This window comes from Taurulus bubalis (assembly GCF_910589615.1).
Source record: "Taurulus bubalis genome assembly, chromosome: 14".
NCBI lineage: Eukaryota > Metazoa > Chordata > Actinopteri > Perciformes > Cottidae > Taurulus > Taurulus bubalis.
Window position 1 is genome coordinate 6,893,111 of NC_136602.1, and position 27,617 is coordinate 6,920,727.

Sequence of the window (27,617 nt, forward strand, 5' to 3'; positions counted from 1 at the left end):
AGATATTTAGAGATGCAAAGAGTTCGAGCTGTGGTGTCTTTAACTATTAATGGACATTGACAAACCTCACAATCAACTGCTGCCCCAAGGTTGTGTCCAAATGTCAGCGATGTTTTGCAGAAAACACTGTTTGTTGGCGGCCAACGGAAAAGAGAAATGTGAGGAAAAACATGTATTGTGTGTTTCTGGGTGAGACCATTAAAGGTTCAGGTTTCAGTGGAACACGTCCTCTTGATGTTGCGTCTAATATAAACGGTGGACATCGTGGTGTGTTTCGTCCAGGGTGACTTCAAATGTCACGGTCATTATTACCAGAGGCAGTGTCCATGCGATGAACTCATTTCAAATGTCAGAGGTTTCGAGGAAGTTCAGGCAGAGCACGAGGAGCGGCATTTATATGTTCAACTTCCAAATGATTTCTGACACTCTGAAACCTCTTCTGGTTGTCTCCGCCCTCCTCCTCCCCATCTCTCTATTTCCAGCTCGTAAACAGGAGATAATAAAGATGACGGAGCAGTTGATTGAAGCCATCAACAACGGGGATTTCGAGGCTTACACGTAAGTTTTGCCTTTTTTGAAGGACTTCTAACGCAACAAAAACTCTTAATTGATTTCCCCGTGAAATACAAACATTTCTGTTCAATGCTGGTTTTGGGATGAAGTCATGTAATCTGTCCAGCAGCATTTAGTTCTCCACATTCTTCACTGCAGTCGGTTCTTAATTAAATAATTCATGGTTGTGTTTGTCCTCCGACAGGAGAATCTGTGACCCCGGCCTGACTTCTTTTGAGCCCGAGGCTCTTGGAAACCTGGTGGAGGGCATGGACTTCCACAAGTTCTACTTTGACAACCGTGAGTTGCTCAGTGCTGGGGCTTTTATGTTTTATTTCTATAGTCTGAGTTAGGACATATTGATGAGAGTGTTGCTGTGGAAAGGAACAGCCAGTGTCAACGGAGCAAGAGACTGCAGCTTTGCCCAAATTAAAGGTTTTGTACACACAGCGCTTCTCACCAAAAGGCATTGTGCATCCTTCAGACCTCACCAACGAGTCAATATCATGTCCTTCCTCGCATCCGCAAAGCTTCTTTTCTTTCTTTTTCTTTTATATCCTAAATTGTGACGTCACACCTAATCCATTTTTAACCATTTTAGAGCAACTAACTAGTCTAATTTGTCATTATTAATCAATCAGGCATAAGGTATTGAGTTTACTAATATAAAAGACAAAGAAAAAAGCCCGACATTTTCACATTTGAGAAGCTGGAGCGACTGAATATGTGTAACCCCCCACCCCCAAAAAAAGACTTAATCGACACTGTGCAGTGTGTCCACCTTTACTGTGGAGAGTTTAGATCATGCAGAATTTTTGGGCAAAATGATAAGCGAGGCATGATGAAACATGAACATGTCTATTTATTCCAATACATTCAAGAATTAACTTTCCCCCTCAGTTATCGAAAAGTCGTCTCCTCTGTGGCGGACATGTTGCACATTGACATGTAATATCCTAAAAGCTCTCGCATCAGAAGTCCATTTTGAACTGCACATTTCCATCCCCGCAGTGCTGAGTAAAAACAGCAAGCCGGTGCACACCACCATCCTCAACCCCCACGTCCATCTGATCGGCGAGGACGCCGCCTGCATCGCGTACATCCGCCTGACGCAGTACATGGACGGACAAGGCCGGCCGCGCTCCTGCCAGTCAGAGGAGACGCGTGTGTGGCATCGCCGGGAAGCCAAATGGCTCAACGTGCACTTCCACTGCTCAGGAGCACCGGCTGCACCGCTGCAGTGAGCTGAGAACACAGGCCCAGGTAGGGAGGTGATGACTGCTCACGCTAGGAGACTAAGAAGTTTCAACAACAAGCGTCATGCTGCATGGATTGTGGTGGAATCAGGGGTTTCCAAAGTTTTGACGACTCAGTGCCAATTTAGGGAGCAAACAGGAAGAGTGCACACATATAACAAAATGTCTTTTCCGTCCGCGGTAAAAACCTTTTCCATGACATACATTATAAAACTTTAATAACACATTTATGACTAAGTATGACTTTTTTTTTATGGCACTTTATAACATATGTTGTCCCACTGTACTGTTATAACTTATTTATGTCATTATCTAATTTTTTATGGCATATGCATACACATTTTTTATGGCATCTATGGCTTTTTTAAATTACATTTGTATGGCAAACTCACATTGTAATGTCACTCATCACATACTCCAACTATTTCATAATATTCCTTATAACGTACTATACAGCGTTTTTTTATGACATTTTCATGGCATACAGAGAAATACTATGACATTCTTTTTTTATTAAATATTTCCGGCAAACTTTACTTTTATGACATTTCCATGGTATTTTGTATGACATTATTTTCTGTAATTTCTTAAGCTTTGAATAGCACAAAACAGATTTGCGTGACTGATATCTCAACACCTCCACATATGCATCCTAAACCATCTGCATTGCTAGATATAACTTTCTAAATATATAAACCTTTGCCCTCTCCCTTCTCCAGCTTTGCCTGAACTCTAAAGCTGTTTGGAGCATTTATCTCCGTGGTCGGATTGGTGCCTGGATCCGGACCAGGAAAGAGGCTGCCTGGAAAGTTGTAAAAACATAAAAGTGGGGGAAAAATACATTATAAATTAAACAAAAAAAACGAGAAAAAATAAGAAGCATATTTCAAAAGCTTGCCTGAATGAGCGATCACACAGACCAACACCGATCCAGTCCAACCCTAGCTTTGTGGCGTTGGGGCCCGGCTGACGTCGGCCCCTTCTTGCAGATGGTGCATGCTTCTGGTGGCGACGCAGCGGCGACGCCGTCCTGGTCCTCGTCTCCCATGGCCTTTATTTCCCCGTGTGTTTTGTCTGCTATCAGGAAAAGTATTAAAACTGTTTCAATATATATATATATATATATATAAAAACAGAAAAAACAGTACATGTCACACACATAGTGAATAGAACGGGTGCAGCACGTATAATATTGGGAAAAATGTAAGATGTTTTTGGTTTCTAGAGAGCAGCAGAACGTAGTTACTGCTAGTTAGTTTTACAGATCGCAGGTATATTTGGCTGGGTTTTATGGGAACGGAAGAGACTAATATCAACGTAATCCGAATTTAACATCCATTTTAAGTGTTAGGTTTGAGCGTCTGTGCACAACGTTTTAAAGGGGTTGTTGAAAAAGGGTGAATCTTAATAATTGTGTATAAATAGATATTTATATAGGAGAAAATGGGAAACATGATCTACTATCAGGGTGAAGGGGGTGGAGTTAAGCATGTGTCGTTTGCTATATATTTTTTTTGCCTTGAGGTCTCAAGGTGTAAATACCAACACAAATATTCACACACCATGCATGCACGCACACACACGCACACACATACACACACACAGGTCCCTGTGCTCCAGCCTTTAGACACAGCAGTGTCCCGGCCAGCTCATCCTGAAGTTGCAGAAGGCCTCCATCTGTCTGCAGTGATGGAGTAGAAAGCCATCCATCAAAGTCTGAAGCTCCTCCCATCTCTAAACTACCTAATCTGAAAGCATGGACGCACTCTCACGGCAACTTTTTTTAACGTTTCTTCCTTCCGTTTTTTGTGTATTTTTGACGTGACGCTTGAAATATTGAAACTTTCTAATGGCCTGTACTGTTTTTTTGCACAGACACTTACGACTCAACGCTGTTGTTTGCTCTCCTGAGGGAGCGAACCGTTCTGCAACTTCAGGTTACGCTCGCCAAAAATTCTACCCGTCCACCCTACCTCTCCCCCTCTACTTCCATCATTCCTGTTATACTCTCCACATCCTTCGCTTAAAGCGATTATTACTGCCCCAAGTAGCGACTCGCTGTGTAATGATGATGTCACCCTAATTGCCCGTCCCTTGTTTTCCGATTGTGTTCTTAAAATGTGTGTGTGTGTTGTCAGTCTTTGGCTTGCTGTATTTCTGTGTGAAGTCCTGGAATTATAAAAAAAAAAGCATGTTAATTAAAAAGGGAATGCAGCTGAAGGACGGGACAAAAAAAAGGGCATGCTGGGAAGAGGGCTGTGGGACCTTTGGCTGATGGCAATCAATGGATTTGGTCCTTTTTGTCACCGTTTGTTGTAACTGTAACAGTCGTTAGTGTTTTGATGTTGATATTTTTATAGTTGTTTTAGCCAGAACTGTAAAGAAAAGAAACTAATGGAGGGGGAGACTGCCACAACCTTTTTACTGCCCCGATTCCCCCTCTCACACACTGATCCACACACACACATTGAATGCTGAAATCTTGAGACAAAACCACTTCTTCCACGCCTGTGGCTAATGATATTAAAACTCACATCACACAAGCACATGAGATTCTCCCTTTAAAGAGGACAAAACATATCTTGGTGTCAATGGTGGAACTTCACAGCACTGTTTTTGTTCTCACTGTCGTAGAAGCTTTGTGAGTGTGAGAGTTTGTGCTACGCTGCTCTGAAGCGACTCGTGCTTCAACGCGTCACTTACGTGGCTTTGTGCGTACACTGGGACAGTCGAGTAGATTTAAAAAAAAAAAAGTAATAAAAACATTGTGACTCATCCGTGAGACCCGTCCTACTGTATCAACCGGCTGTGCTTCTCGCTGAGTGCTGTGACATATCTGACATGAAAACTGTGTCGCCCCCGCACACTTTTTGCACCATGACCATGCGTCGTAAAACCATTACTGAAAATACGTGATGTGTTTTTGTTTTTTTTTATGGCTCAAAGTAGGGCCCAGCGGTGTTTCGATGCCTCCGACCTGACCAGATGCTTTTCTCTGTGTATTTCCTCATGCGGGTGTTTGAATGGAGAAGTAAGGTGCAGTTAAACTTGACATGTGATCTCCAAACAAACAGCTGCATTGTCAGTTTGCCGAAGTATTTGGACAGTTGGAACAAGTTTGAAATTGGCAATTTTTTTTTAATCGATCAGTTTACAGAATTGAGCTGTAAACAATGGAATTAAAAAGAGGCTTCAGTTGGTCCGTCTTGCTCTGTTGTGACTTTCTGAGATACTTAATGGAATCTCCTATTAATTACACATGTTTTTCTTGCCATCACATTGGATTCATTGACAGATGTTGACTGAAGAACAGGCAGTTGATGCAGTGAGACACTCATTGTCAGCGGTGTCATCAAAGGCAGTTTTTTTTGGGTTGTAAATAATTCAACATGTTTGTTCGACCTCAAAGAAATACACAACGCAGAAACATCGTTGGCAAGAACACTCCACAGGGAACCTTTAATCACCTCAGATTCACTCATCCCAGGATTGGAACCACTGTTGTGTTGGAGTCTAATTTTAAAATGTAATTAATGCAGAATGTTCTGATTTATATACATTTAAATATTTTACTGTATTCAATGAATTATAAATTAATGTATGCAGAGTTGACAGTCACTCATCTAAACGTGTCTTTCTTGGATCACGTGTCAAAATGTTACCTAAAAAACACATTAACCTGAATTTCACCAATCCAATAGCAGTAACTTGATTCTAGCTTAAGTTATCAAATCTAAATTTGTGAACCCGAAACAAATCCTTCAAATAAAGTTTTTAATTTTCTACATGAAATTCAAACCACAAATTCTGATAGATGAGTTTAATATTTCAGTGGAATACTTTCAGCGGCTTTTAAATGTCAAAATGAATATTCCATTTGCTCATTAAATAAAATGACGTGGCCTGCCTTTGAGGACTACAGAGTGTCAATGAGATCCATTGTGATGTAATCGATTGCTATTTAACACGACAGGGTATCTATCGACTTTTCAGTCTCACTGATGTAAATAGAAAACGTGACCAAAAACCAGCTTCCCTTCACACGGAGCAACTCTGGGCTGTAATTCACAGAAGAACAATAATTCACAGATCCAGGTCGTTTTGCTTCATATACATTTTTGTAACTCCATAGTTGAAATACTTTGGCAAATGTCTCATATTTATTAGCTGGAAACAGAACCCGACTGACCTGAGGGGAAGAAAAGATCGTTGAAAAAGGATCATTTAAAAAACCACAATCTTAAACATCGACACTATATATGCAGTTCTACAAATGGAGGAAATATGCATGTCTACTTTCTGGTAATTTTTCACTGTTTTCTTGATAAAGAAATGGAAATCTATGTTACTTGCATCCTCAAGGTTATGAAATGACTCCGTCCGAGATACCGAAACAAAGCGATGTGATCTCGCAGTGAAATGCATAAATGATTAGAAAAAGCCTTAGCTTGTATGTAAGTAAGTTTATTGCATTGTAGCCTTATACTAAAGGGACTACGTGTGTCTATACTCTGAGTTTCATTTGGATGCTGGATTTTTTTGCATGATCATACAGTTAATAAACATACATTAAAAACTATCAGGTGTTTGTTTGGATGGTTGTTCTCCATAGCTTTGAAATGAAAGTATTTAATAAATATAGCATTTCAATACTGGTGTCTGTTTCTCTCTTTTTGCAGCTTAACGTTGTCCTTGTGTGGTGGATGCAGTTATCAAAGTATAATTTAGTTATTCACAACTTTTTAAATGGAACATAAAGACTATACTTTAGACTGGTGATTTGTGAGGTTTGAAAAATGTTATTACATAGATTTAAACCATTTGGCATAGCTTGATCGAGAAAGTACATTTGTTGGGTGAGTGGGGGAAAACGTCTTTATTTTAAAGATTGTCCATCTTATGCTGAGGATTTTCCATCCACACAGGCCAATATTTACTATACTACTTTAATATTAGTTATACCTGCAGTACTAACAGTCACCTCTAGGGGTTGCCAAAGGCCAAACAAATCAACCTAAACGTTACGAGGCAAGGAGCATCCCTTCAAACATGCAGCGAGCATGTCAGCAAAGTAGGAGGACCTTTTTTCTTTTTGACGGTGTATATCTTCATAATTTGTCTGTCTTTCAACAATCAGGTGCCTGATATTCATTTAAACAGTTTTGGTTCGCTGTAAACGTTCCTCTTCATGTCTTCATGCTGGTCATCCAAAGATCCCTTTGTAACGCACCAACAATGCTCATTATGGGATACACATCTTCAAAAATGCATTTGAAAAGTTAGACAAATCAACAACTGGTATCTTCTAATCTAAAGTGGCGTTTATGCAGAATTTCCTCTTTGGTTGTGCTATGAAGGCTTTTGACATTAATGTTCAGAAAAACACCTTAATACCCATAATACCTCAACAGCCTCAGAAATGACCATACATTGTAATCAGCATCTGACAACAGGGCTGTTAAAATGATAGTCCATTATCAGGTACACCTATACAGGACCATCTAAAGCTAACAGTTTGACACAATGTGCTCTCCAATATATTTGTTTGTACTGCATTTTTTATCCTCAGAGCTAAAAATGTATAAGACTTAAAAGAGACGGTCTGCATTTCATTTCCACAAGCTCCTCTCCAAGGGGACGTCTCTTTTTAGTGCAACATGGAAAAAAACTAAGAAAATAGTGCCGCCGTCTTCCACCATTTCAATTCTTTAGCAGTATAATAAAAACACAAGGACTGTTGGTGTTGTGCAAATAAAACACAGGAGCCACGTGGTAGTCTTGATGAATTTTAATTACATCAAATGGATTTATGTAAAAAGTGGAAAAGGAGGAAAACACTGGGTTTCATCATCACCATCATGTTCAACACAGCAACAGAAATCTGCATGTACTGGGTAGGTCACAGGTCACCTATACACCGAGGGCCTTCTCAGGAAGTAGATACACGATACTGAGACTGCACTGTGCTTTTACTGTTAAGTTCCTTTTCAGAGCATTGTGGGAAGCGACAAATGAGATGGTTTAGTGAGGTTTCAATGATATAGGATACAAGCTAAGATGAACAGTGTGTGTGTGTGTGGCTGACTGCCAACTATAGGTGACCTGGAACACTCCCATGATTAGTGTCCCTCTCAGATCACACAACCTTCACTCATGATTGGCTTGCAGCCGGCGCCAATCACACAGCTGTCATGGCTTCACGTCCAAGTCCATTTGGCAAATCCCCACTGAACGACCGTGCTCCTCTCTGATTGGACAAAGGAAGTGGGGCGATTGGGCTGATTGATTGCTCCATGCAGATTGTGATTCTTCGGCTCGAAAAAAGCAGGTCGAGTCGGAAATGTTTGGTGCTGACATGCTTAGAGAATGTTTTTTTGTGCGCGAGCCCGACTGAACGCCGCCTTTGCTCGTCCATGCTGCCCATTCACAAAAAATACTTTTTATGATCATGGCGTTGGGCAGAAGAAGGTCCGGCTGAGTTTAAAGTTGCACACAAGATCCCCCCCCAAAAAAAGTCATCGGTCTGGTTTGAGATTGCCCTTTTTGGCTGACGTGTGAATATTGGCACTTAATCTTAGTCCGTAGAGACGAGTGCACATCTAGCCGTCTGTCACACTGGAGGACGCGTGGCAGTGCGATCTGCCACCGCTTGAGTCTTTATAGAAAACAAAAAAACTGTCACAGCAACATTTTCTAGTATTTTTTCGGTTTCCTTGATTCAAGGAAGAAAAACAAAAACAGAGAAGGAAGCCACGTTTCTCTACTGAAGTGTCCTGGGGGTTTAAAACAAAAGAAGAAGAAAAGAAAAAGGGAAGAAAAAGGAAACTGGGATATACAATCTTTTCTCACTGTAGACGGTCGCAGCAGATTAATTCTACTAGGCTTCAGACACACAGCTCCAAGGCCACCTTTCTCTCTGAGTCCCGGGCAAGCAAAGAGGAGTGGAACGAGTAGAAGAAGAGACAGATTAGAAAGTAAAGAGGAGGAGTTGAAAGAAACAACAGAACACAGAAGGAAAAAAAAAGAGAAAAAAGAAGATTTAAAGTCAGAAATTGTATCAGCAGACAGTGAAATACCAGAGGAGACAGCCTGGATCTACATGCATCGTCAGAGGGAACGAGAAGAGGGAAGGATTTCAGCGTGACACTGAAGCCATGCAGCAACAACAAGCAGCAAAAGGGCCAACTTTTGTTTCACCGGTAGGGAACGACCTTCAGCGACAACACGGGAAGCATCATGGAGGGAGGGACACGGCGAGGTACTCCTCTTGTTGGGAGACACAAACAGGCAAGGGTTCATCCGCTGAGAGCAACATGGCTAAACGCCCCATATGCCATGCAGACCCGGGTCCCATCAGGCTCTGAGCAGGCGTTTGGCACCACAGGGACGGAGGAGCGACGGACAGGACAGTGACGGGGGTGGGGGGGAGGATTGAGTTTACAGAAGCAGGGGAAGCAAGTGCATGGCAGGATGGACGACATCTGTTACACCATGTTTTAGGTTCCCATGGAGACAAGACCAGACCCCCCCACCCCCGGATCCCAAACCCTATTTCCTCCCGCGCGAGCACAGCACTCACTCACCACGCGCTCGCAGCATGGTAGCAGACAGACGAGGGTGGGGGTAGGGGGGCGGGGTTTAGCAGCTTTGCTGCGGCTCCCCGCTCCTGCTTTTTGACTTTCTGCCCTCCACATCTGTAGGACAAAGGCAATGTTTGTGTTACATCTGGAGACAGCGACAAGACATTTACCTCATACCTGCATGTAGATAAATACATTAAAGCAACTTCAAACCGGCAAGCACAGGGAATTTGAAAAAAAAGCAGAAATAAATACGGATCGAGAGGCAGACGGTTCTACTAGTATCGGCACATAAAGCGGTGCTCGTCTTTGATTATAACTTAATGCTTACAACAATCTTGCCAGTCGAAAATACATCATTAAATATCATCCATTCTTAATTTGTGGTGCGTCGGGACGAGTGAACAAAAGTTTCCAGATACCAAAAGGAATGATGTTCGCTTCATTCACAAAACAACCTGAAGACTATTCTTACTAGATTGACTTCCTGTTTCAATAACTCAATCAAGGGCCGACAAAAAAACTAAAATATTATAAATCGCCCACATCAACCCTTCTTTACCTTCAATGTCAACCAACTCTACCTTCCCTCAGATTATTTTAGGAATGAAGCTTCATCATTTTGTCACCGGAGCAAAACCTGCAGAGCAAACGCTCCATCCCATTATCAATATTATAGAAAAACAAAATACAGAAAAAAGGTGTCAAATGTACAGAAACAAACCATACACCACATCAATACAAAACAAAAAAAAAGCAGATAAACATGAAAACCATTTTGATCACAGCAATCAAAATGAGCGTTTCAGGTTGGACTGAACAAAGCCATGCAATTTAGTGGAGGATGCAACAGAGTTAAAAAAGCAGTGAAAAAGACACTCAGTCACCCTTAAACCATCAAGACATCATGAACAGGAAGTGGAAAAGTTAATCTATTATCTGACACATTGAAAAATCTTACTTTGGGTTTGTTTGTCATGAAGACATTGCTGCTACGAGATACGTCCCACAATGCTTTGCTCTCCAGCAGAGACAACTATTTCTGACGTTAAGATTTTTAGGTATTTTCTTATTTTTAATGCATCTTGGTGACAAATTCCCTGAATCTCTCCATTATTCCCACTCACTTAACATTCAAGCTATCAACAGAAATGCTCAGCCTCGACTGTGATATATAGAACGACCCCTAAAATGCAGATAATAGTATTGTGTTAGCCAGTGAAACAGATCTGATGAGGAAACAATAATATGGCTGTTGGATGAAAGAACATTCGTCAAAGTCCCACCTCAGAGAAAAGAACAAGAAAACATAAAAAATAAAATAATCGAGTCACCAATCGGCACCATGGCAAACAGAAAAGACCAAAACAAATACACCACACAGAGATAGTGCTCCAATAAATACATGCAGAGGCTTTATCCATCTTTTCATTTTTACGTGGAGTTTGGTAGAAAGACTAGAAGCCAGAACCTCCCCGCCACTCACACACACCCGTACTCGTACCACAGAGACTGGTTGTCCTCTGGGTTCAGGGACTGGTCCGAATCATTCACACAACCTGGATCACAGCCCTCGTTAGACTCTTTCAGACTGGAGGGGCTGGATCGCATCTGGCCATTTGATTGGCTGTGAGGGTCCTGGTTTGGGGTGGAGTTATGGTTGGGGATGGGAGGAGGGTGCGTTTTATTTGTAACGGGAAGCCCACTGATGTTGCTGACTAGGGTGGGGTTGAGAGACAGGAAGGGGAGGTTTTTGCCCACCGACTCGCTAAAGATGGAGTCCATGAACACAGACTCTACAGTGAAGGAAGGGCCGAGGAAAGACTCGAGGGTGGAGAGGTCGGGGTCCTCCAGGCTATGGCAAGGTAAGCTGAGGGACTTGGGCAGGGGGGCGGCGGCGGTAAGGGGTCCCTTTAGGTTGGTGCTGATGGGGTGGTACTCACTGGGTGGCGGCTGGGAGCGAACCCCAGCCTTGGCGGAGGCGACAGGGAGAGAGGTGTCGACGGACACCGGCTGCCGGCTGTCCTTTGAGAGCAGGTCGTGGATGCTGGTGCGGCGCGAGCTGCCCTCGGCCGTGGAGATGACGCTGCTGGCGCGCGGCAGCGTGGAGGAAGCCAAGTCCAGGCGTCCCGACACCGACGTGGCTTTGCTCTGCGACGACAGGCTGGAGCGGACCGGGACGGAGCCTCTGACGCGGGTGCTCTCCGCCTTGCGCAGGGTCGGGCGACCCGGTTGTCCGGCGGCTCTCGGTGGGCGGTCGGAGCTGACCGGCGCCGCTTTCCCACTGGACGAGCGCAATATGCCTCGGCTCTTCGTCAAAGGCCGTTCTTTCGGCACGTGCTCAGAGGAGGTGGAGAGCCGAGGAGAGTCGACAGTGAGGTTCTCCTGACTGCCAGACTGCAGGAGGCGGAGCAAAGGAACAGAGTCAAGTTCAGCCCCCCAGTGGAGATGCACAGTATATCGGTTCAGCATCAGTACCATCTCGAAGTACAGAGTCCGCCTCGTGTCCCATGCTTTGTGCTTTTTGCCATGTCGTCACTAATCATATCTATACAACCTGTGATTTTGTAAAACTTGTATTAATTGTTTATCTAGCCTCTTTTTTTTGCTCTCAACGTGGACCGGATTGATGCATTTACCGTCACATACATAAAGCCTAAACATTTTTGAGTGAATATTACTGAATTTTTCTTAATTTCTGCAATTTAGATTGCCGAAAAAAACATTTGAATGTCAGTGCAATAACATGTAGCCCTAGTTACAGTAAAATACCATACAATCCTTTCATATTATGGCATGTTTTATCATTTGACAGCAGTCTTTTTAAATGATTGACCGTTATTTCTTTTTTTTTACTAAAATTGCCAAACATTTTCTGGTTCCCGGTTCTCCAAATTGAGGATTTGCTGCGCTTCTGTCAAATGAGGTAGTAAAACAAATGTATTTGGGTTTTGGACTGTTGGCCAGACAAAACAAGAAAGTTGAAGATTATTATTATAAAATTAAAATTATTTTTATATATTGTTTTAAATCATGTTTTACAGATAAAATCATTGTCAAGAACATACTCGTACTTAATTGTTAATGAAAATAACCTAAAATTCCAGCTCTAAATTGACCCCTCACATGATTGAATAACTCCAGCATGGTCATAACTAAGATAAGATAAGATAAAATAAAATAAGATAATCCTTTATTAGTCCCGCAGTGGACAATACTTGACTTTAATCTGCTTCATCAGGATGTTTTTAAACATCCGCTATAACCAAGTCGGAGGCCTCACCTCTGCAGGATCGATACCCTCATCCAGGAACTGCTGCAGGGAAAGCACCTCCTTGGCTGGGGACCCCGTCTTGGTGACCTGTGTCGGGCCGGCGCTGCCTGCAGCCGTGGACGGGTCGAGCGACCTGCGCAGCAGCATGGGGCTCTGGTGGGAGGAGCGCGAGGAGCTGGGCTGCTGGACGGGGCTGCTGCCGCTGCTGGACCACACCTCCTGGTCCAGACTCAGGCTGAACTCCCCGCTGCTCTCGCTGTGAGGCCGGCTGAGGCTGCCGTTCAACCCGCCTGTGGGAGGGACAGTCGCTGATCAGAACACAGGGAACGTTTAGAGACCTTTTTCATTCACTACTAGGAACTGCATCAGTATCACTCTTCTCCTGCACGGCCTACAGTTTCACAATATGACAGTAGTCATTTACAAGCAAAATGTCAAATGGATAACGATAATGCTTTGTTATTTGTTTTTGCCATGTGAGTGAACTGATTTCCTTTATAGTTTCTGACGTCACTGATAAGCTGAAAATTAGAGAAAAGAGGAAGATTTTAGCAGTGTGTTGGAGTTTCAACAAGCTGTCAGTTGTAAGTACATCAAAATCTACATTGAATATTAAATATATATTCATGGTGCAGTAACAGTGTAAGTAACCCTTAACTTTTAAAATCAGGATAAACCGACTCCACATTGAAGTAGGTTTGAGTAAAGGCATGAAAGAAAAAGATAAAGGGAGCAAAGGAGGAGGGCGAGAACGGTTAGTTGAGTGGAGAGTTGAGGGAAGGAGGAGCATACCTTTGCCCTCCAGAGGAGAAGTGAGGTGGGAGTTATTGTTACTATTACTACTGGTGCTCCTGTTTCTATGGAGACTGGTGGGTCTGCAGGCTGGGTAAGGGACAAGAGGGAACACACACACATACACACACATAGTCAGAATATATACACTTACATGAATCCACAAAGACATGCACTAACAAAGAGTAACACGTAGGTGTGCGCTGACAGTGCGGCAGAGCGTCTCCTGCTGGGCGGCAGATGGCACATGCCAGGCAGAGGGACAGGAAGGGTGGCTCGGTGCCAGGATGCAGCACCAATATGTTCAGTCGGTAAACAAAGGAACTACTGACGGAGGGGACAGGGCACGCCTAAATCCAAGGACCGGCCCACCTCAGTGGAAAAAAGGGAACTGATGGAGACAATACTTAATAACAGCGGGTGCAAGATTTTGTGGTCGAAATAATAAATGGGCGGCTTTATGTGAAAGTGAGGAGGAGGAATTGAGAAGGAAGGAAGAAAGGAAAGAAAAGGAGGGGTGACATCGTGACCTTGCTCTTCACCGTGTTTGTGGGGACAGTTTCAGCTGGAAAACCAAGCACCGTGAAATCAGTTCAAACTGGTTTTCAGGACGCGGGGGTGACACCAAATTAGCATTTTAAATGAACGATCCCATTACAGATCATTGTCGAGGTTCTTGTCATGTCTAGGAAACCCATTGTGGCCCAGAGTGGGATTCAGTGACGAGTAGTGGTCACTTACAACAGATGCCACAGGGTACTCTGCACATAACGCTCAGCTCTACAGGAGAAGGACACAGAGCCCTGTTATACACCTGCAGGCCTGATAACACACACACACACACACACACACACACAACTCAACACACCCTGGTCGTGGCACATTACACGTTTAAAGGGTACCACAGTGTCACAGTGCTCATCTAATGCTGCCAAAATGCAAAAGTGTAGTACCTATTTATGGTTTAAAACAAAAAGATAGCAAACAAAACAAATTGCAACTTTAAAAAAAAAAAAAAAAATCAATAAGAATCTGAACCATTAATGACTTTAAACCTAATGGCTGATGCACTATAAGTAATGTCTGGTGTGTGAGGGAGCGTTTAGAGCCATTAGAGAGGTACATATACCCAGGGCTCTCAAGTGTCACGCATTTCGGTCTTAAGTCACGCCCTCCCGCCACACATCGTATTTCTCACGCAGAAAAAACTCTGCAGTTTCACACACGTGTGTTGGAGAACTTCGGTGGCCTTTAAGTAACAAAAAAAAAAAAAGGCTCTCATTTTGAGCCAGTATTTGGTTTGTCCTTTGTAGGCTACTGTAGGAACATGGCGGAGCAACACAGCTGAACACGCTCCCCTTGGCGATATGAAGAGTTCATTCTAAGCTAACAAAAACACAACAATTCCTAGTTTCAGGTGATTAAACACTCCTGAAAACAGTTATGAATAGTATATTGCAATTCTGCTAATAGATCCCTCAAATGCTACATATTGAGCCTTTAAGTCTGGTATAAACATAGTGCAGACTAAAAAAGGTATAAATGCATTGAAACTAATAATAATAATATAATGAGAGAAAAAACATTTAAAGAGTTAGCTCCAATGCTACGACTGTGTACAAGTAGTTTGGTGGCTGTTTAGGAACTGGGTCATTCATTAGAGCGGCACAGAACTGATGAATAGTTGCTTGGCCGCAGATTAACTGCCCTGGATAACGTCCTAAAGCCTGAATTAAAGTCAATCCTACTTTCAATGGAGGCTGATCTCTCTCTCGCTCTCCACTAAAACTGCTTCCCCAACTGTAGATCGAGCTTAATCGAGGTGCAGGAAGGCAGCCCAAAGATTAGCAGTGACATGACCTGCTTTTTTTGGGGCTCTTCAGTCTTTACTCATTCCTTGTTAAGGGGCTGCATTTACCCATCCTTGTTCTTGACTAATGTCAAGTCTTACCTTGACTCTTGGGGTCATCAAAGGAGGCGGCAACATCTTCACAGGAGGCATTATCTGTTGAGACAGAGAGGGGGGAAAAGCAGCTGTAGCATCTCTCTTTTGATGGAGCAGGATTTCACCACCTACATATGAATCTACACACCAATGAGTCCAGCCTACTAAATACGGGGAAAATAAAAGTATAAAAACAGACCTGCAGATCCGTTCTCATACCTGAAATGTAATGAGTACATTTCTCCCTTGCCTCACACACAAATAAAACCAGCATCCTGACCTTTGACCTGAAGCCGGAGCTTGGCCCTGCTGTGGCCGGCGGTGGGCAGGGTGAGGGCGGCACAGTCGATGGCGTTGGTGGAGAAGGCGAGCTCCTTCATGCGCTGCCTGCCGCCGCGCCTGCTGCCCACGCTCGTGTCGGCATCTCCGGCCTCGGCGCCGTCTAGGTTATCAATGCTGCTCGCCCACTGAGCCGTGGGACCGCCCGCCACCGCCATGGTCTGCAGCAGGTCATTCATGGCTGAATGGACGAACGGAGGGACGGAGATTAGGCCATGACAGGGACATTAGCCGTCCACCTCAGTTCATGCTCGTCTCTTAACTTTAACTGAATGTGATAGACGTCTGTATCCCTTTAACCCGAGCCATTTTACATCCCAAACTGATTAGAGGAAACTATTTCATCAGAAGCCCTCATCTGGATTACTGGGATCCTCCTACAGGCTACTAGAGTAAGTAGCTTCCACTCCAAAAGTATATTTAAAAGAAAAAAATCATAAATTATTAGTAGGTCTATTTAATAGTTAGTACAAAAATTAAATAATTGTAGAATACAATAAAATCCCGCATTTTGGGAAATCAGTGCATATGCTGGCATACAGAATTTAAAAGAAATTCAAAAAGATCACCCAAAGTGCATAAAGATGGCAGCTGCTTAGTCATCCTTTAGATATTTTTTTGAAAAGGTGATGCATCATTTGAGGAGGCCACTGTCTTTATGCACTTTGTTTACATATGCGACGGTGGAGAAGCATGAAGGCATGCACAGATGCTCTGAGCAGCAGCAGTCAGAACAAGTCCATGTCAGCAGAATAAGATCTTTAATGTAGACAGACGGAGAGAGAAAGGGAGAGATAGAGAGCGATCCAGAAAGAGAGCTAGAGACAGAGAGAGAGAGAGAGAGAATAGAGGCTCCATTTCAGGTCCTCCATGGTGAGTGTGTGAGTTGAGGCGATCAGGCGGTTGCTGTCATGCTGTAATCAAAGATGGCGGCAAACACACCACAGGCGCATGAAAGGCAAACCCGCAGTCTCTCACCCTTGCACACAAAACACACACACACACAAACAGCCGGTCATACGGTATCAGAAACAAAATGAAACCACAGAGCACATGACAAAGCCGCCTGATAGGTTGCCTGTTGCACAATGATTCCCACAGTGACCAAACTGAAAGATGAGGCTTCGGTAGATGACACTCAGGACCAAGAGAGATGAAACTGCACCAGACAACAAGGGACACATCTACAGAAATTCAGTTTTTGCACTATTTCCATTGCTTTCTTTTCTCCCCAATACATTCTATTTTGTTTGTGCATCTTTGCTTAAATACAAAGTAAGTAACGTGTGTGTTATTCACTCATCTGCTAATAGTGAGAACAAAGTGACACTACACTGGTAAAAGCAGACACTCTACAGGAGGGAGTGGCGGTGGCAGACGCAGGGCGGAGGAGGTGACGGAGAGGTGGGGGTTACGAGACACAAATACGAAGGACAAGTCACTGAGGTCACCGGATGCAGCGGCATGGGGGTACAGTGGCCATGTATCGCGTTTTTAAACTTGAATCTTTAACCAACTGTGTGCAGACGTCTCTAAAAGATATCAGATAACATCACCGCAGTGACGTACTAAAACCTAAACTAAAATATTAAGAGGAATGTTAATGACTGCCGGCCTGAGCAGGTTTACGAGCCGCGACTGAAACCCGAGGCGGCCATACGGTCCCCTGTCTCGCCCCATCACACTGCAGCCGCCGTGAAATCAGTGACCGTTCCTTCTTTTGTTTCTCCTCGTGCAGGAGACGAGAGGGAGAGCAGGCGGAGGAGGAAGGCTAGCGCGGCGGCTAACGGGGAGGTCTTACACATGGAGCGCCGGTAGATGGCCTTGGCCTTGTCTTTGTCCTTGGATCTGTTCCTCATGAAAGGCAACCTTTTTAAAGCTGTCGAGAGCGCAGCCAGAGACAGACAGACAGACAGACAGCCGGGGGAGAGAGAGAGAGAGAGAGAGAGCGATAGAACGAGCCCGGGTGAGAGGTGGAGGAAAGAAAACAAAAAGAAAAAAAAGGAGGGCAGAACAGAGGGATGTGGTTAATGCTTTCACAAAGAGAACCAGGGGCGGGATGCAGAGAGAGAGAGAGTTGAGCCTCTGGACACTCAATAGACAAACAATGCAATAGACACAACCACTGTAATACTACTTAGTATTTCATGGAAATACTGTTTATATAATATATCAGCAATGCTAGATACATTTAATGGACAACAATTTCTCGAAAAACAAAAACAAATGGAGGTTGTTGTTGTTTTTTTACTCGCATTAGTCATTAATGATAATGTATTCTTCATTTATAATATGTATATAATTGTTCAAGAGCTTTTTTGGATGGACTGAAATGCCTCTTACACACACACACACTTCTTTAAATCCTGAATAAAACTTGTTATGCAAACAAACACAAAAATGGGTGCGCATTATTCAAATGCACAAACACACTTGAGCACATTTCATCTGCACACGGCGACACACACAAGCACTCATGTCAATGGTCATGAGCGTCGTACTCTGCTTTACATACTGTACACAACAACACGACTGTCAACACATCACCACCTACATGAAACACAGGGTGAAGAATATTAAATGGTGCAATCAGGAGAATGAAGAGGTCAGAGGGCAGCATCAGGGAGGACTGCAGGGTTTATATATTTGTATCTATTAGTTATTTAGTTGGTTATTATTTTATATTGAGTATAGTGTAATGTCGTTGATACATGTCTTGTAATTACGTGTTACAACATTGATAAAAAAACTACAACATGTACTGAAATGTGTGTGTTAGAGTTGACTCACTTATTACTGGCTTATTTTTTTTATACTGGCTATAGTTTTTGGATTTGACCAAACGCATATTTTCACTTTACACAACTTTAAAAAGGTTAAGCTTGTAGAAAAGTGACCCACCAATCTGTCGTCTTTATTGCACATCTTCTACCAAATCCAGACCACCAGGATTTTGACATGCATTGACTGAAAGTCAGCCACAATGCATTGCACCTTTTAATAGCTTGGATGCTACGTTAGAGGGCGTTTCTCGGTTATTTACAGGTGAACAGCACAGATCAGCAGGTTGACGTTCTGTAACTAACGAGCTAATGAGCCTTCGACCGGTTGGGAGAAGTAAAGAGGGAACGAGACCTGGGACAAAAATGTCTTTTCCAATATTTGAACCGCATGAGATGCGCTTGATTTTTGACATCTAAACACTGTTGAAAGAGTACTCCACGTTCTACTTCCCTGCAAAACCCCCTACATTACCCACAATGCAAATCAACTGCAGAGAGGTCGAGGATTCAGTTTTGTTCCATTAGAAGCTGCTAATGTAGCCTCAAGGACAGATGAGGAGCTGGCTAAAGAGGTGAGGAAGATCACTTCCTTCGAACTCCACCACATTTTCTTTAATTTTCTAACTCTTAGTCATCTGCTCCAACCAATGCTGACTAGTGAAACAAGTTCCCACTAAAGCCTTTTTTTCACATATGCAGTTGTGCTCCCCAAGACCTGTAAGCAGACCTTGATGTCTTAAATCAAGCGCACCCACTGTTCAAACACAGGAAATGCATCCACTTCCCGAACCAGCTCAGAGATCGAGAGTCAACCTTGTGGTGCTGCGCAGCTCAACCGTAACCTCTAGGACAGCTGAGTGAAACAGACAATGGACTCACGCAAACATGCCCCGAGAGGCGCAACAGTTGGGTCACAAACCCCGCCCACCCGCACCATACCATTGGTGGAACCCTGCACCTGGGCATGGGGCTGCTGCCCTCTCCTCCCTTTGCAGAGAGAGAGAGGAAGATGAAGAAGCAAAGGAGCAGTTAGGGGAGGAAAGACCCACTCAACCAGTACACAATCGTGCAAACCAACACAACAAGTATATTTGTGTGTTTTGTGACGTATTATGAGCTCACAGCTTTCTTAGCGTGTGCATTTGTGTAAGTACTAGATCAGAGGTACTTTTACAGTGCGTTAGATAGGGGAAGTGTTTGTTTCTACAGGTCTCCATTTTGTGCAATGACAAGTTGCTTCAGTCATGGTTTAAACTGTAATTACACTGATTCTGATTATTGGGTCCACATCTGTGTGTGTGTGTGTGTGTGTGTGTGTGTGTGTATATGTTTTTCTTTGTACTCACTGCTGCTCCTCTTTTGCGTCAGTGTGTCGTCCAGCGAGTTGGAGCCGGAGCCTATGGACGAGCTGTCCTGGCTATCCTGGGGAAACATCAGGAAACCGTCGCCAGACTCCGAACGAGAGGGGGTCAGCGTGAGAGAGCGCATCCTCTCCCGGCTCTTCGGCTTGATCAACTTCCTCATCTTCAAAGTGATCCAGTTGCCGCGCCTACAAAAAAAAAAAAAAGGAGAGACGAGGCAGTGAGCGAGACAGAGAGACCACAGTGGAACAAGAGGAGGGAAGAAAATGGAATATAAAAAGTCAATGTATAATGACGTGAAAAGAATATGAAGGATGGATTTTAAATGTGTTCCATGTGTGTACTCAGCATCTAAATCTTCACAGAGATGTTTGCAGTGTGCAGCTGTTAAAAGCCCTGCAGAGCATGCATATTTGATGCAGCTCTGCCGGAGGCTGCAGTGTGACTGTTTTCTGCCGTTCCCCCGCCTCAAAGATAAGAGGCAACAAGCAAACAGTGTTCAAGATCAGAGTCCGCTATGATACAATGACTTGTTTCAGTCACCCAAATTCAGGCGGGAGCCATTTTTACACCGGTGATGATCATGCCATTGACAAAAGAAATAGCTTAACCAATCTCTGTGGTTCTTCCTTCTTGTTTTTGTAAAAAAAAAATGTGCTCATGCAACTAGATGAAGCCGTTTGCTTTCTTTTTCTTACCTGCGTGGAGGTGAGGGGTCGTAGAACTTGTACTGGTCCATGATCTTCTCCTCCAGCTTCTCTTTCTGTCTCCTCAGCTCATTCAGCTTGTCTCTGATTGGTGGAGAATTGAGAGATGACCCACCAAGACAGACGACAGGGAAAAACGCATGCAATCCACAATTTGTTTTATAATAATTGCGGCCAGGGACATGATTGCAGTCTGTTTTAAAAGGAAACTCATCATCGGGGGTTTACATGTATTGTCGTTGCTCTACGTGGTACAGGTCCTTGCTCTCCATTGTCTGCTCCAACAGAGTGCGATTCTGGAGCATCAGAGTCTGGATCTGGTCCAACAGGTGGCGATTCTCCTCCTCCAGGTTTCCTTTCAGCTGGCTTAACAACTAAAACACACATTAGATGGATAGATATATTAAAGAGATGCTAAGACACCTGACTTAACAACAAATATGATTCATCAAAAGGGGAAAACCATCCACCACACAGCTGGCTTAAGAAGTCGTCTCTACAACTAGGACACATTAAAAAGGAGGTAAACCCGCCAAAAGACAGCTGGCTTTCAAAGTAGCACACAAACACATATTGGGAAACTACAGAGATGAGAAGATACAAGTGCGTCTCCTCACCTCACACTGGTTGGTGAGCTTGGTGGAGGTGATGTCCAGCTGCTGGAACTGCTCCTTCAGTTTAGAGAACTCAGCCTCCAGCTTGGTCTGCTCCAGCTTGGCGCTGTTCAACTGGCTCTTCACGTTCTTATGGTCCAGCTGGAGATTCTCATTGTCCCTCATCAGTTGACGATGGGTATTATTAAGCCTGAGGAGAGAGCGGAAGGACTTCTAAATATGGAGACAAGCATGTAAAAGGACCTTTTTCGAAATTTCATAGAAACATGTGGTTTAATTTAAGGAAAATATCAAGAGTTTAAAAGTATACTTCGTTAAAATGCTGCAATATGTTTTATTCGTACATTTGAATAGTGTTTAAGGTCAAAGTATTTGTTGTTGCTCTGACCTGTCATTGTCTTCTTTGAGCAGTTTGTACTTGTCAGCTGTGGATTGGTGCGTTTGATTCTCTAGCGCCATTTTTTCTTGCTGCTCCTTCAGACTTTTCTCCAGATCCTCCAGTTCTCCCTTCCTCTGCAAAAGCTGCTTGTACCTGCAAGCAAAAATTCACACATATTAAAAATGCTAAAATCAGTTACATAAAGAAAAATATTGAAATAAGTCAGTTAGGAATACAAAGCACATGTAGGGGGATCTACAGTTTCCCCTAGTTGCTCAGCATGGTTGTTTTTGTGATTGTTTAACATTGACCTCATAAGGCCATGTTCAAAAGAAGGTCAAAGTAGTGTATGAAGTTATGAGCAAGTGCCCATCCCATGCTCCTAAACCCAGCCTCACTTGTCCTCCAGGTCCCTGTGCTGCTGCTCCAGGCTCTTGTGGGAGCTCTTCAGACCCCCGTGCTTCCCGATCAGGGCTTCAAACTCGGCCGCCTGCCTCTCTTGGAGCGCCGCCAGCTTCTCGTGATCGCGGAGGAGCAGCTCGTAGGTGGACCTCAGCTCCTCTTTGTCTTTCAGAGCTCCCTCACGCTCACCCTCCACGCTGCTCTGCTGGGTCTGCAACTGGGCGTTCTGGGCCATGAGGGCTGCGCTCTTAGAGCTCACGGTGGAGTTCTCCACCTAAAGGACAGGGCAAAGACGGAGATATTAGATTAAGATAGGGACGTGCAAAGAGGGGGGATGTGGAAGGGGAGGAAAAGAAGACTGAGATGAATGTGAAAACACTGTATGGAGCCTGAAGAAAAGAGGACAGGACTTATTTGGGTGGGGGAAAGAAATCACAAATTGGCTAATGGGAGAATTGGAGTTTAAAATACAGATTTTTATTAATATCTTGTTATCCGTCTATACTCAAAAGGACATGTAATAGAAGTAGATGATGTTGCTGTGTTGGTCTACAGGGGGCGCTGTGCCTCTGCTCAGTTCTTCTCACCCTTTGTAAAACTATCTATACAAAACATCAGCAGGAAAACTGTTTCTTTTCATGTTTCCTTTGTGGTCGCGGGGGTTTCCTGGTCTCAAGTCCCTCTTCAATCATGACTAGCGCGTGTATTCACACTCTGACACACACACACACACACATTCTGTACCTTTAAACAGTCAGTACACAAACACACACACACACACACACACACCTGCTCTCTCTCTCACTCTCCCACACACACATATATCAAGAGACACACGCCCACAGAGACAGCTAGATGCTACTGTATGGTCAGTGTAAATCCTGTTGCCCATAAGCAGGGTTTGAATTGCTGCCAAACAGGGAGCACAAGTCTAAATCCATACTGGGGAGCTCAGCAATGATGAAAGAAGGCTGAATAGCGTGTCTGTCGTTTTGTATGAAAAAAAAAAAAAATATATATATATATATATATATATATATATATATATATATATATATATATAACATTATGACTAATATCTAATTCTTCTTGGAACAATCATGACCCTTGAATAATCATATATTTATTATACATTTTAAGTATTTATCATAATAATATCGAAGTTGAATGGAGTTGAGTCAGGAAGGGCAACCAGTGTAGAAACTATGCCATCATCAAACATGCAGCTCATGAAATCAGATTTCTATACTGGATCGGTCGACGCCCGGGTCACCAACTAGACAAACAGATGATCCGGAGTGTTGATCCCCTGATGGGAGCAGCCGAAAGAAGAACAAATCATACGCACCGATATAAGTCTATGGTGCATGTATCTTGTATAAAGGGTATATTTTTGGGAAGTTCTTCCTCATCAGAATCGAGTGCTCTATGCAGTAAATGTTAAAAGCCTTTTAACATTTACTGCATTTTTTTTCAAAGGTCATAGCATTAAATTTAAACCTGAACTTTGAAGCCAACACAGACAATAACGTCTTAAAGTGATCAGAGAAAATATAAATGTCAACACAATACAAATACTAGGGGAATATGGGACTTCGGGGTGACAGTATTCTTTCAAATTACATGCACTTTAAAACGGTTATCCTTTGAAGTGAAATAATTAAAGCTGACGTGTGATATCTTCATGTAAAATCTTCACGTCCGTTATCCGTTCCGACTAAAGATTGTTGTCCATAGTCTCTTGAGATTGTGAGGCAGATTATTTTAACAATAATACTAACTTGCTACAGTCTGCTCACGTTTGTGTATTTTAGTTAGATACCAAACTATATTAATTACGAGTGACTTATTAGCTTTCTCACAGAGGATTACACTACACCTACACAGAGCAGTCACCCACTGCCTACCGGGTAGAATGCGTCAGGGTTTACCTGCAGCTTGGCGTTCTGCGTCTGCAGCGCCGTATTGTTCTCCTGTAAAGAAGCGGTCTGTCTCTGCACGGCCACTATCTGAGCCTGCAGGTTGGAGCTTTGCGTTTCCAGTTGTTTGAGCTGGCTCCTCAGGGCCGCCTTCTCAGCCTGCAGCGTGGCATTCTGGGGGAAAAGAGTGCGCATAGTATAAAGATATTGAATAAACGGGACAAAAAAAAAAGCACAATTAAAATTTGTGTGTGTGTGTGTGTGTTCACCATTCATTTGGGGAAAAGTCACATAAGCCATACTGATAGTGCCAACTTACATTCCTCTCCACCTCAATGAGTCTGTCTTTGACTTTCAGGAGTTCTCTGGTGGCTTCATGACTCTCTTTCTCCCATTTACCGACAGCCTGAGGGTCCTCCCCTCCTCTAGGGGGCGAGCTCTGCACCATCCTCTCCTCCTCCTCCTCCCTCTGCCGCAGCGCCTCGTAGTTTTTCTTCACCTGGGAGAGAGACACGCGAGTCAACACATAACTGAGTAGTTTTTGGGGATCTTTCAGTGCAATAAAACTAATTCCTCCAACATAAATCCTAGACAGCTAGAAGAAGAAAAAAAACATACTGCTGCGGGCTTGACAGTAAAAATACTAAATGATAAAAAGGAGACATTCGTAGAAAATGGCCTGAGTAATAAAGTACAATAGCAGTAAAGATCCATTATAGTTTCACAGCTGAAACTCAGAGGTCATCTACAGAGGCTTCAACTTTTCCACTCAGACCTTTTAAAACGCACCCTAAAGGAAAGCAGACGTCCTCCCCTCCATCCCATCCCTTTCACAGACTCCTGCCGCCTCATGAATAGATAAACTGGCGATAGAAGTGGAAGAGTGGATGAATAAATAATGTATCGACCTTGAGAAGCCCTCCGTCTTTTCAGTGTTTTGGACTGCAGCGGAAATATTTAGGCGTCTTGAGCTTTGGGGGGAGGAATGTGATTTTATACTGGGTCCTCTGTACTGTGGTTGAGCGAAGCATCAGCAGGCAACACATCCAACATGCTGTGTGTTTGTGCATTTATCGCTATGTTTAAAAGCCTGGATCTGTGTGTGCGTGTGTGTGTGTGTGTGTGTTACTGACCGTCTTGAGCTCCTGGCGTAGCTGCTGGTTGAGGTTGGAGGACTCCTGCAGTCTGGCCTCTAGGGCGGCGATCTTCTCCTCTTTAATCTCCAGAGACGATTTCAGAGTCGACTCCAGTTTGGTTTCCAGGAGCCTAAACCTGAAAATAAATACTCAAGTTAGCTCTGTGTGTGTTTTTGAGTCTTCAGTCTCGAATGTGCTCACACATTTGTAATCATAAACACAGATATCCCGTCATTGCCACAGCACAGCAAGGCCAACTGAGATATTGGCGCAGAAAACTCCCACAGGATGATTCTTCAATAGACTCAGAATAATTAAAACTTCAACACCCAATTTAAAATGGGCCACAATGCCAATTTATTTGGACTGCACTGATCACCTTTAATCATTCTGATCCCAAGAGGATTGACTGAGGTCCTATTTTAGTACCGAGTTCTGCGTTAAGAGCCAACACAGAACAGGGAGCTTGTGTCTTTGTGAACTGATACCTGTCGTGAGAGCTCTCGTCCTGCAGCAGCCTCTCTTTGTTCAGTCCAATCTTCTCCAACTCATGAGTCAGCTTGTCCAGATCATTATTCATCTGCTGAGTCCGCAGCTTCTCACTCACAAGCTCCTAAACACACACACACACACACACACACACACACACACACACACACACACACACACACACACACACACACACACACACACACAATTATTCAATAATTAGTCATAAAAATGCACCATTTTAATGGAAGAGTCGACACTAATAATACTTCAGTGCCTAGGGTTATTAATAAATGGCAATCCGGTCCCATCAATAATCATCCATGTTGTGTGTTTTACACAACTTCACCAACAAAGGATTATGATACATATGGAAGCATGTGAAGCGAAGTCTCAAGATTATTATTTGCAGACTTCTCACCTCTCTGAGTGTGTTGAGGGTCTTCTTATCAATGGTGCCCAGTTTGACCAGCTCCCTGTTCTCCCTCTCCAGGTCTTTGACTCTGGTGCAGGAGTCCCTGAAGAAGATCATCTCCTTGCCCATGGTCCGATTCTCTTTCTCCAAGGTGGAGATCCGCTGGTTGTCGTCGTCCAGCTTGGAGTCGCGGATCTCGGCCTGCTGCCTCAGCCGCTTGTTCTCCTTCTCCAGGAGCTTCTTGTCTTTCTCCAGCTGGGAGCTTTCCTGCTCCAGAATCTTGTTCTGTGGGGATAACGGAGCAGAAGGATAACGCATCATTTGATGGACTTTACCCGTCGTCTAAATGCCTTGTAAATGCATGTTTGGCAAATACGTGAACACAGATTAATTTAAAAAGGGCCGAAAATCAATTTTGACAAATAATCTGGGATAATCCAACTGCTAGGCAACGCGCTGTATTTTATCAGAAGGGACTAAATGAGTGCCAAATAATATTATTTATTTTAACATGTATATATATATTCTTTAGACTGCTGCATCACAAATGCTCCCATCCATCGGCCTTAACTACAATTTTGGGCCAATCTGATTGACCTCATTCTGCCAGAATCAGCCCACCCCAAAAAAAGTTACTGAGGCTGTTTCAGTAAAACACGTACAGCTATTCAAATTCAAAAGTGCACTCTAAAAATCTGTATACATTTTTAACATTGACTTGTGTTTTCAGGGCTACCATTTCCCACATTTCAGCATTTATTGTGACCTAATGAAACAGTTTTTTCCCCTACCTCCTGCTCCAGCTGCTCCAGGCGTTTACTGGAGATCTTGAGCTCCTCCAGGTTGCGTTGCAGGGTTTGATTCTCCGTCTCCACCTCTTGCAGCTCTTCCTCCAACTGTTGAATCTTTTTGCTGCTGTTCTCTAAAGCCTTCTGCAGGCGCTGGTTCTCTGTATCTAGGCCCTGGTAACTCATCTGGGAGAGGAAAAGCCAGATTAGGATATTAAAAGCATCCGTGAACTAGTTGCACTGCTCCCTGATGCCATCACATGCTAGATCCCCTGCAACTTACCTGTAAAAAAATAATAATTAATGATGATAACGGTGCCATTACCTCTACGGCTGTTCCTCACGACCTTGTGTTACACAAGTTGCCTCTGTTAAGGACCAGTTAACTCATGCACAAGCACCACTGGTGCTGATTAAACACTGCTTTGCATATCTCAAAGAAAGCTTCTTGCCGTACGTTGTTGCATTTTAGCTCTCCAGTCACAGAAGGACTCGCTGTGTTACCGGCAGTCGCTGCAGTTTTACCTCTAATCGCTCCGTCTTTTTGGACGAGGCTTTGAGCAGCTCCATGCTGCGCTTCAAATGGCTCCTCTCACTCTCCAGCTCTCTGTTCTCGGCTTCCAGCTGGGCGGCCTTAGCGCCCGCTGACCGGAGGCTCTCAGCCGAGCGCCGAACTTCCAGGTTTTCGTGCTCCAGCTGGGAGTTCTCCTTCTCCAAAGCCTCCATCTGGAAGGCCATGTTCTTCAGAGCGTCCAGCTTCTTCTTCAGGCGACGGCAATCTGCCTCCAGATCCATGTTCTCCTTCTCCAAAGAAGTCACCTACACATGATGATGGTGATTAAAGATGAGGAGTGAAGTGTTTCTGTCTGACTACACCAAGTAGTGT

General features: G+C 43.7%; 2 protein-coding genes across 2 annotated transcripts in view; one reads left to right on the forward strand and one right to left on the reverse strand.

The window, feature by feature from the left end:
* camk2g2 (calcium/calmodulin-dependent protein kinase (CaM kinase) II gamma 2) overlaps window positions 1–2,962 on the forward strand; it is a 54,952-nt gene extending 51,990 nt beyond the window's left edge. The window contains exons 20-23 of the mRNA XM_079229326.1: window positions 483–558; window positions 758–852; window positions 1,564–1,815; window positions 2,528–2,962. Of these exons, the coding sequence (XP_079085452.1) occupies window positions 483–558; window positions 758–852; window positions 1,564–1,796 (404 nt within the window). The 3' untranslated portion in view covers window positions 1,797–1,815; window positions 2,528–2,962. The remainder of the gene's footprint in view (window positions 1–482; window positions 559–757; window positions 853–1,563; window positions 1,816–2,527) is intronic.
* Window positions 2,963–10,870: 7,908 nt separating this feature from the next.
* ccdc88ab (coiled-coil domain containing 88Ab) overlaps window positions 10,871–27,617 on the reverse strand; it is a gene marked incomplete at both ends in the record, with an annotated part of 59,749 nt that continues 43,002 nt past the window's right edge. Inside the window, 21 exons of the mRNA XM_079230158.1 lie at window positions 10,871–11,785; window positions 12,672–12,952; window positions 13,455–13,544; window positions 14,196–14,276; window positions 15,406–15,459; window positions 15,680–15,919; window positions 17,540–17,617; window positions 19,461–19,508; window positions 19,868–20,070; window positions 20,581–20,673; window positions 20,818–20,963; window positions 21,207–21,393; window positions 21,592–21,735; window positions 21,981–22,258; window positions 23,916–24,077; window positions 24,223–24,402; window positions 25,037–25,175; window positions 25,528–25,652; window positions 25,950–26,228; window positions 26,735–26,917; window positions 27,257–27,550. Of these exons, the coding sequence (XP_079086284.1) occupies window positions 10,871–11,785; window positions 12,672–12,952; window positions 13,455–13,544; window positions 14,196–14,276; window positions 15,406–15,459; window positions 15,680–15,919; window positions 17,540–17,617; window positions 19,461–19,508; window positions 19,868–20,070; window positions 20,581–20,673; window positions 20,818–20,963; window positions 21,207–21,393; window positions 21,592–21,735; window positions 21,981–22,258; window positions 23,916–24,077; window positions 24,223–24,402; window positions 25,037–25,175; window positions 25,528–25,652; window positions 25,950–26,228; window positions 26,735–26,917; window positions 27,257–27,550 (4,200 nt within the window). The remainder of the gene's footprint in view (window positions 11,786–12,671; window positions 12,953–13,454; window positions 13,545–14,195; window positions 14,277–15,405; window positions 15,460–15,679; window positions 15,920–17,539; window positions 17,618–19,460; window positions 19,509–19,867; window positions 20,071–20,580; window positions 20,674–20,817; window positions 20,964–21,206; window positions 21,394–21,591; window positions 21,736–21,980; window positions 22,259–23,915; window positions 24,078–24,222; window positions 24,403–25,036; window positions 25,176–25,527; window positions 25,653–25,949; window positions 26,229–26,734; window positions 26,918–27,256; window positions 27,551–27,617) is intronic.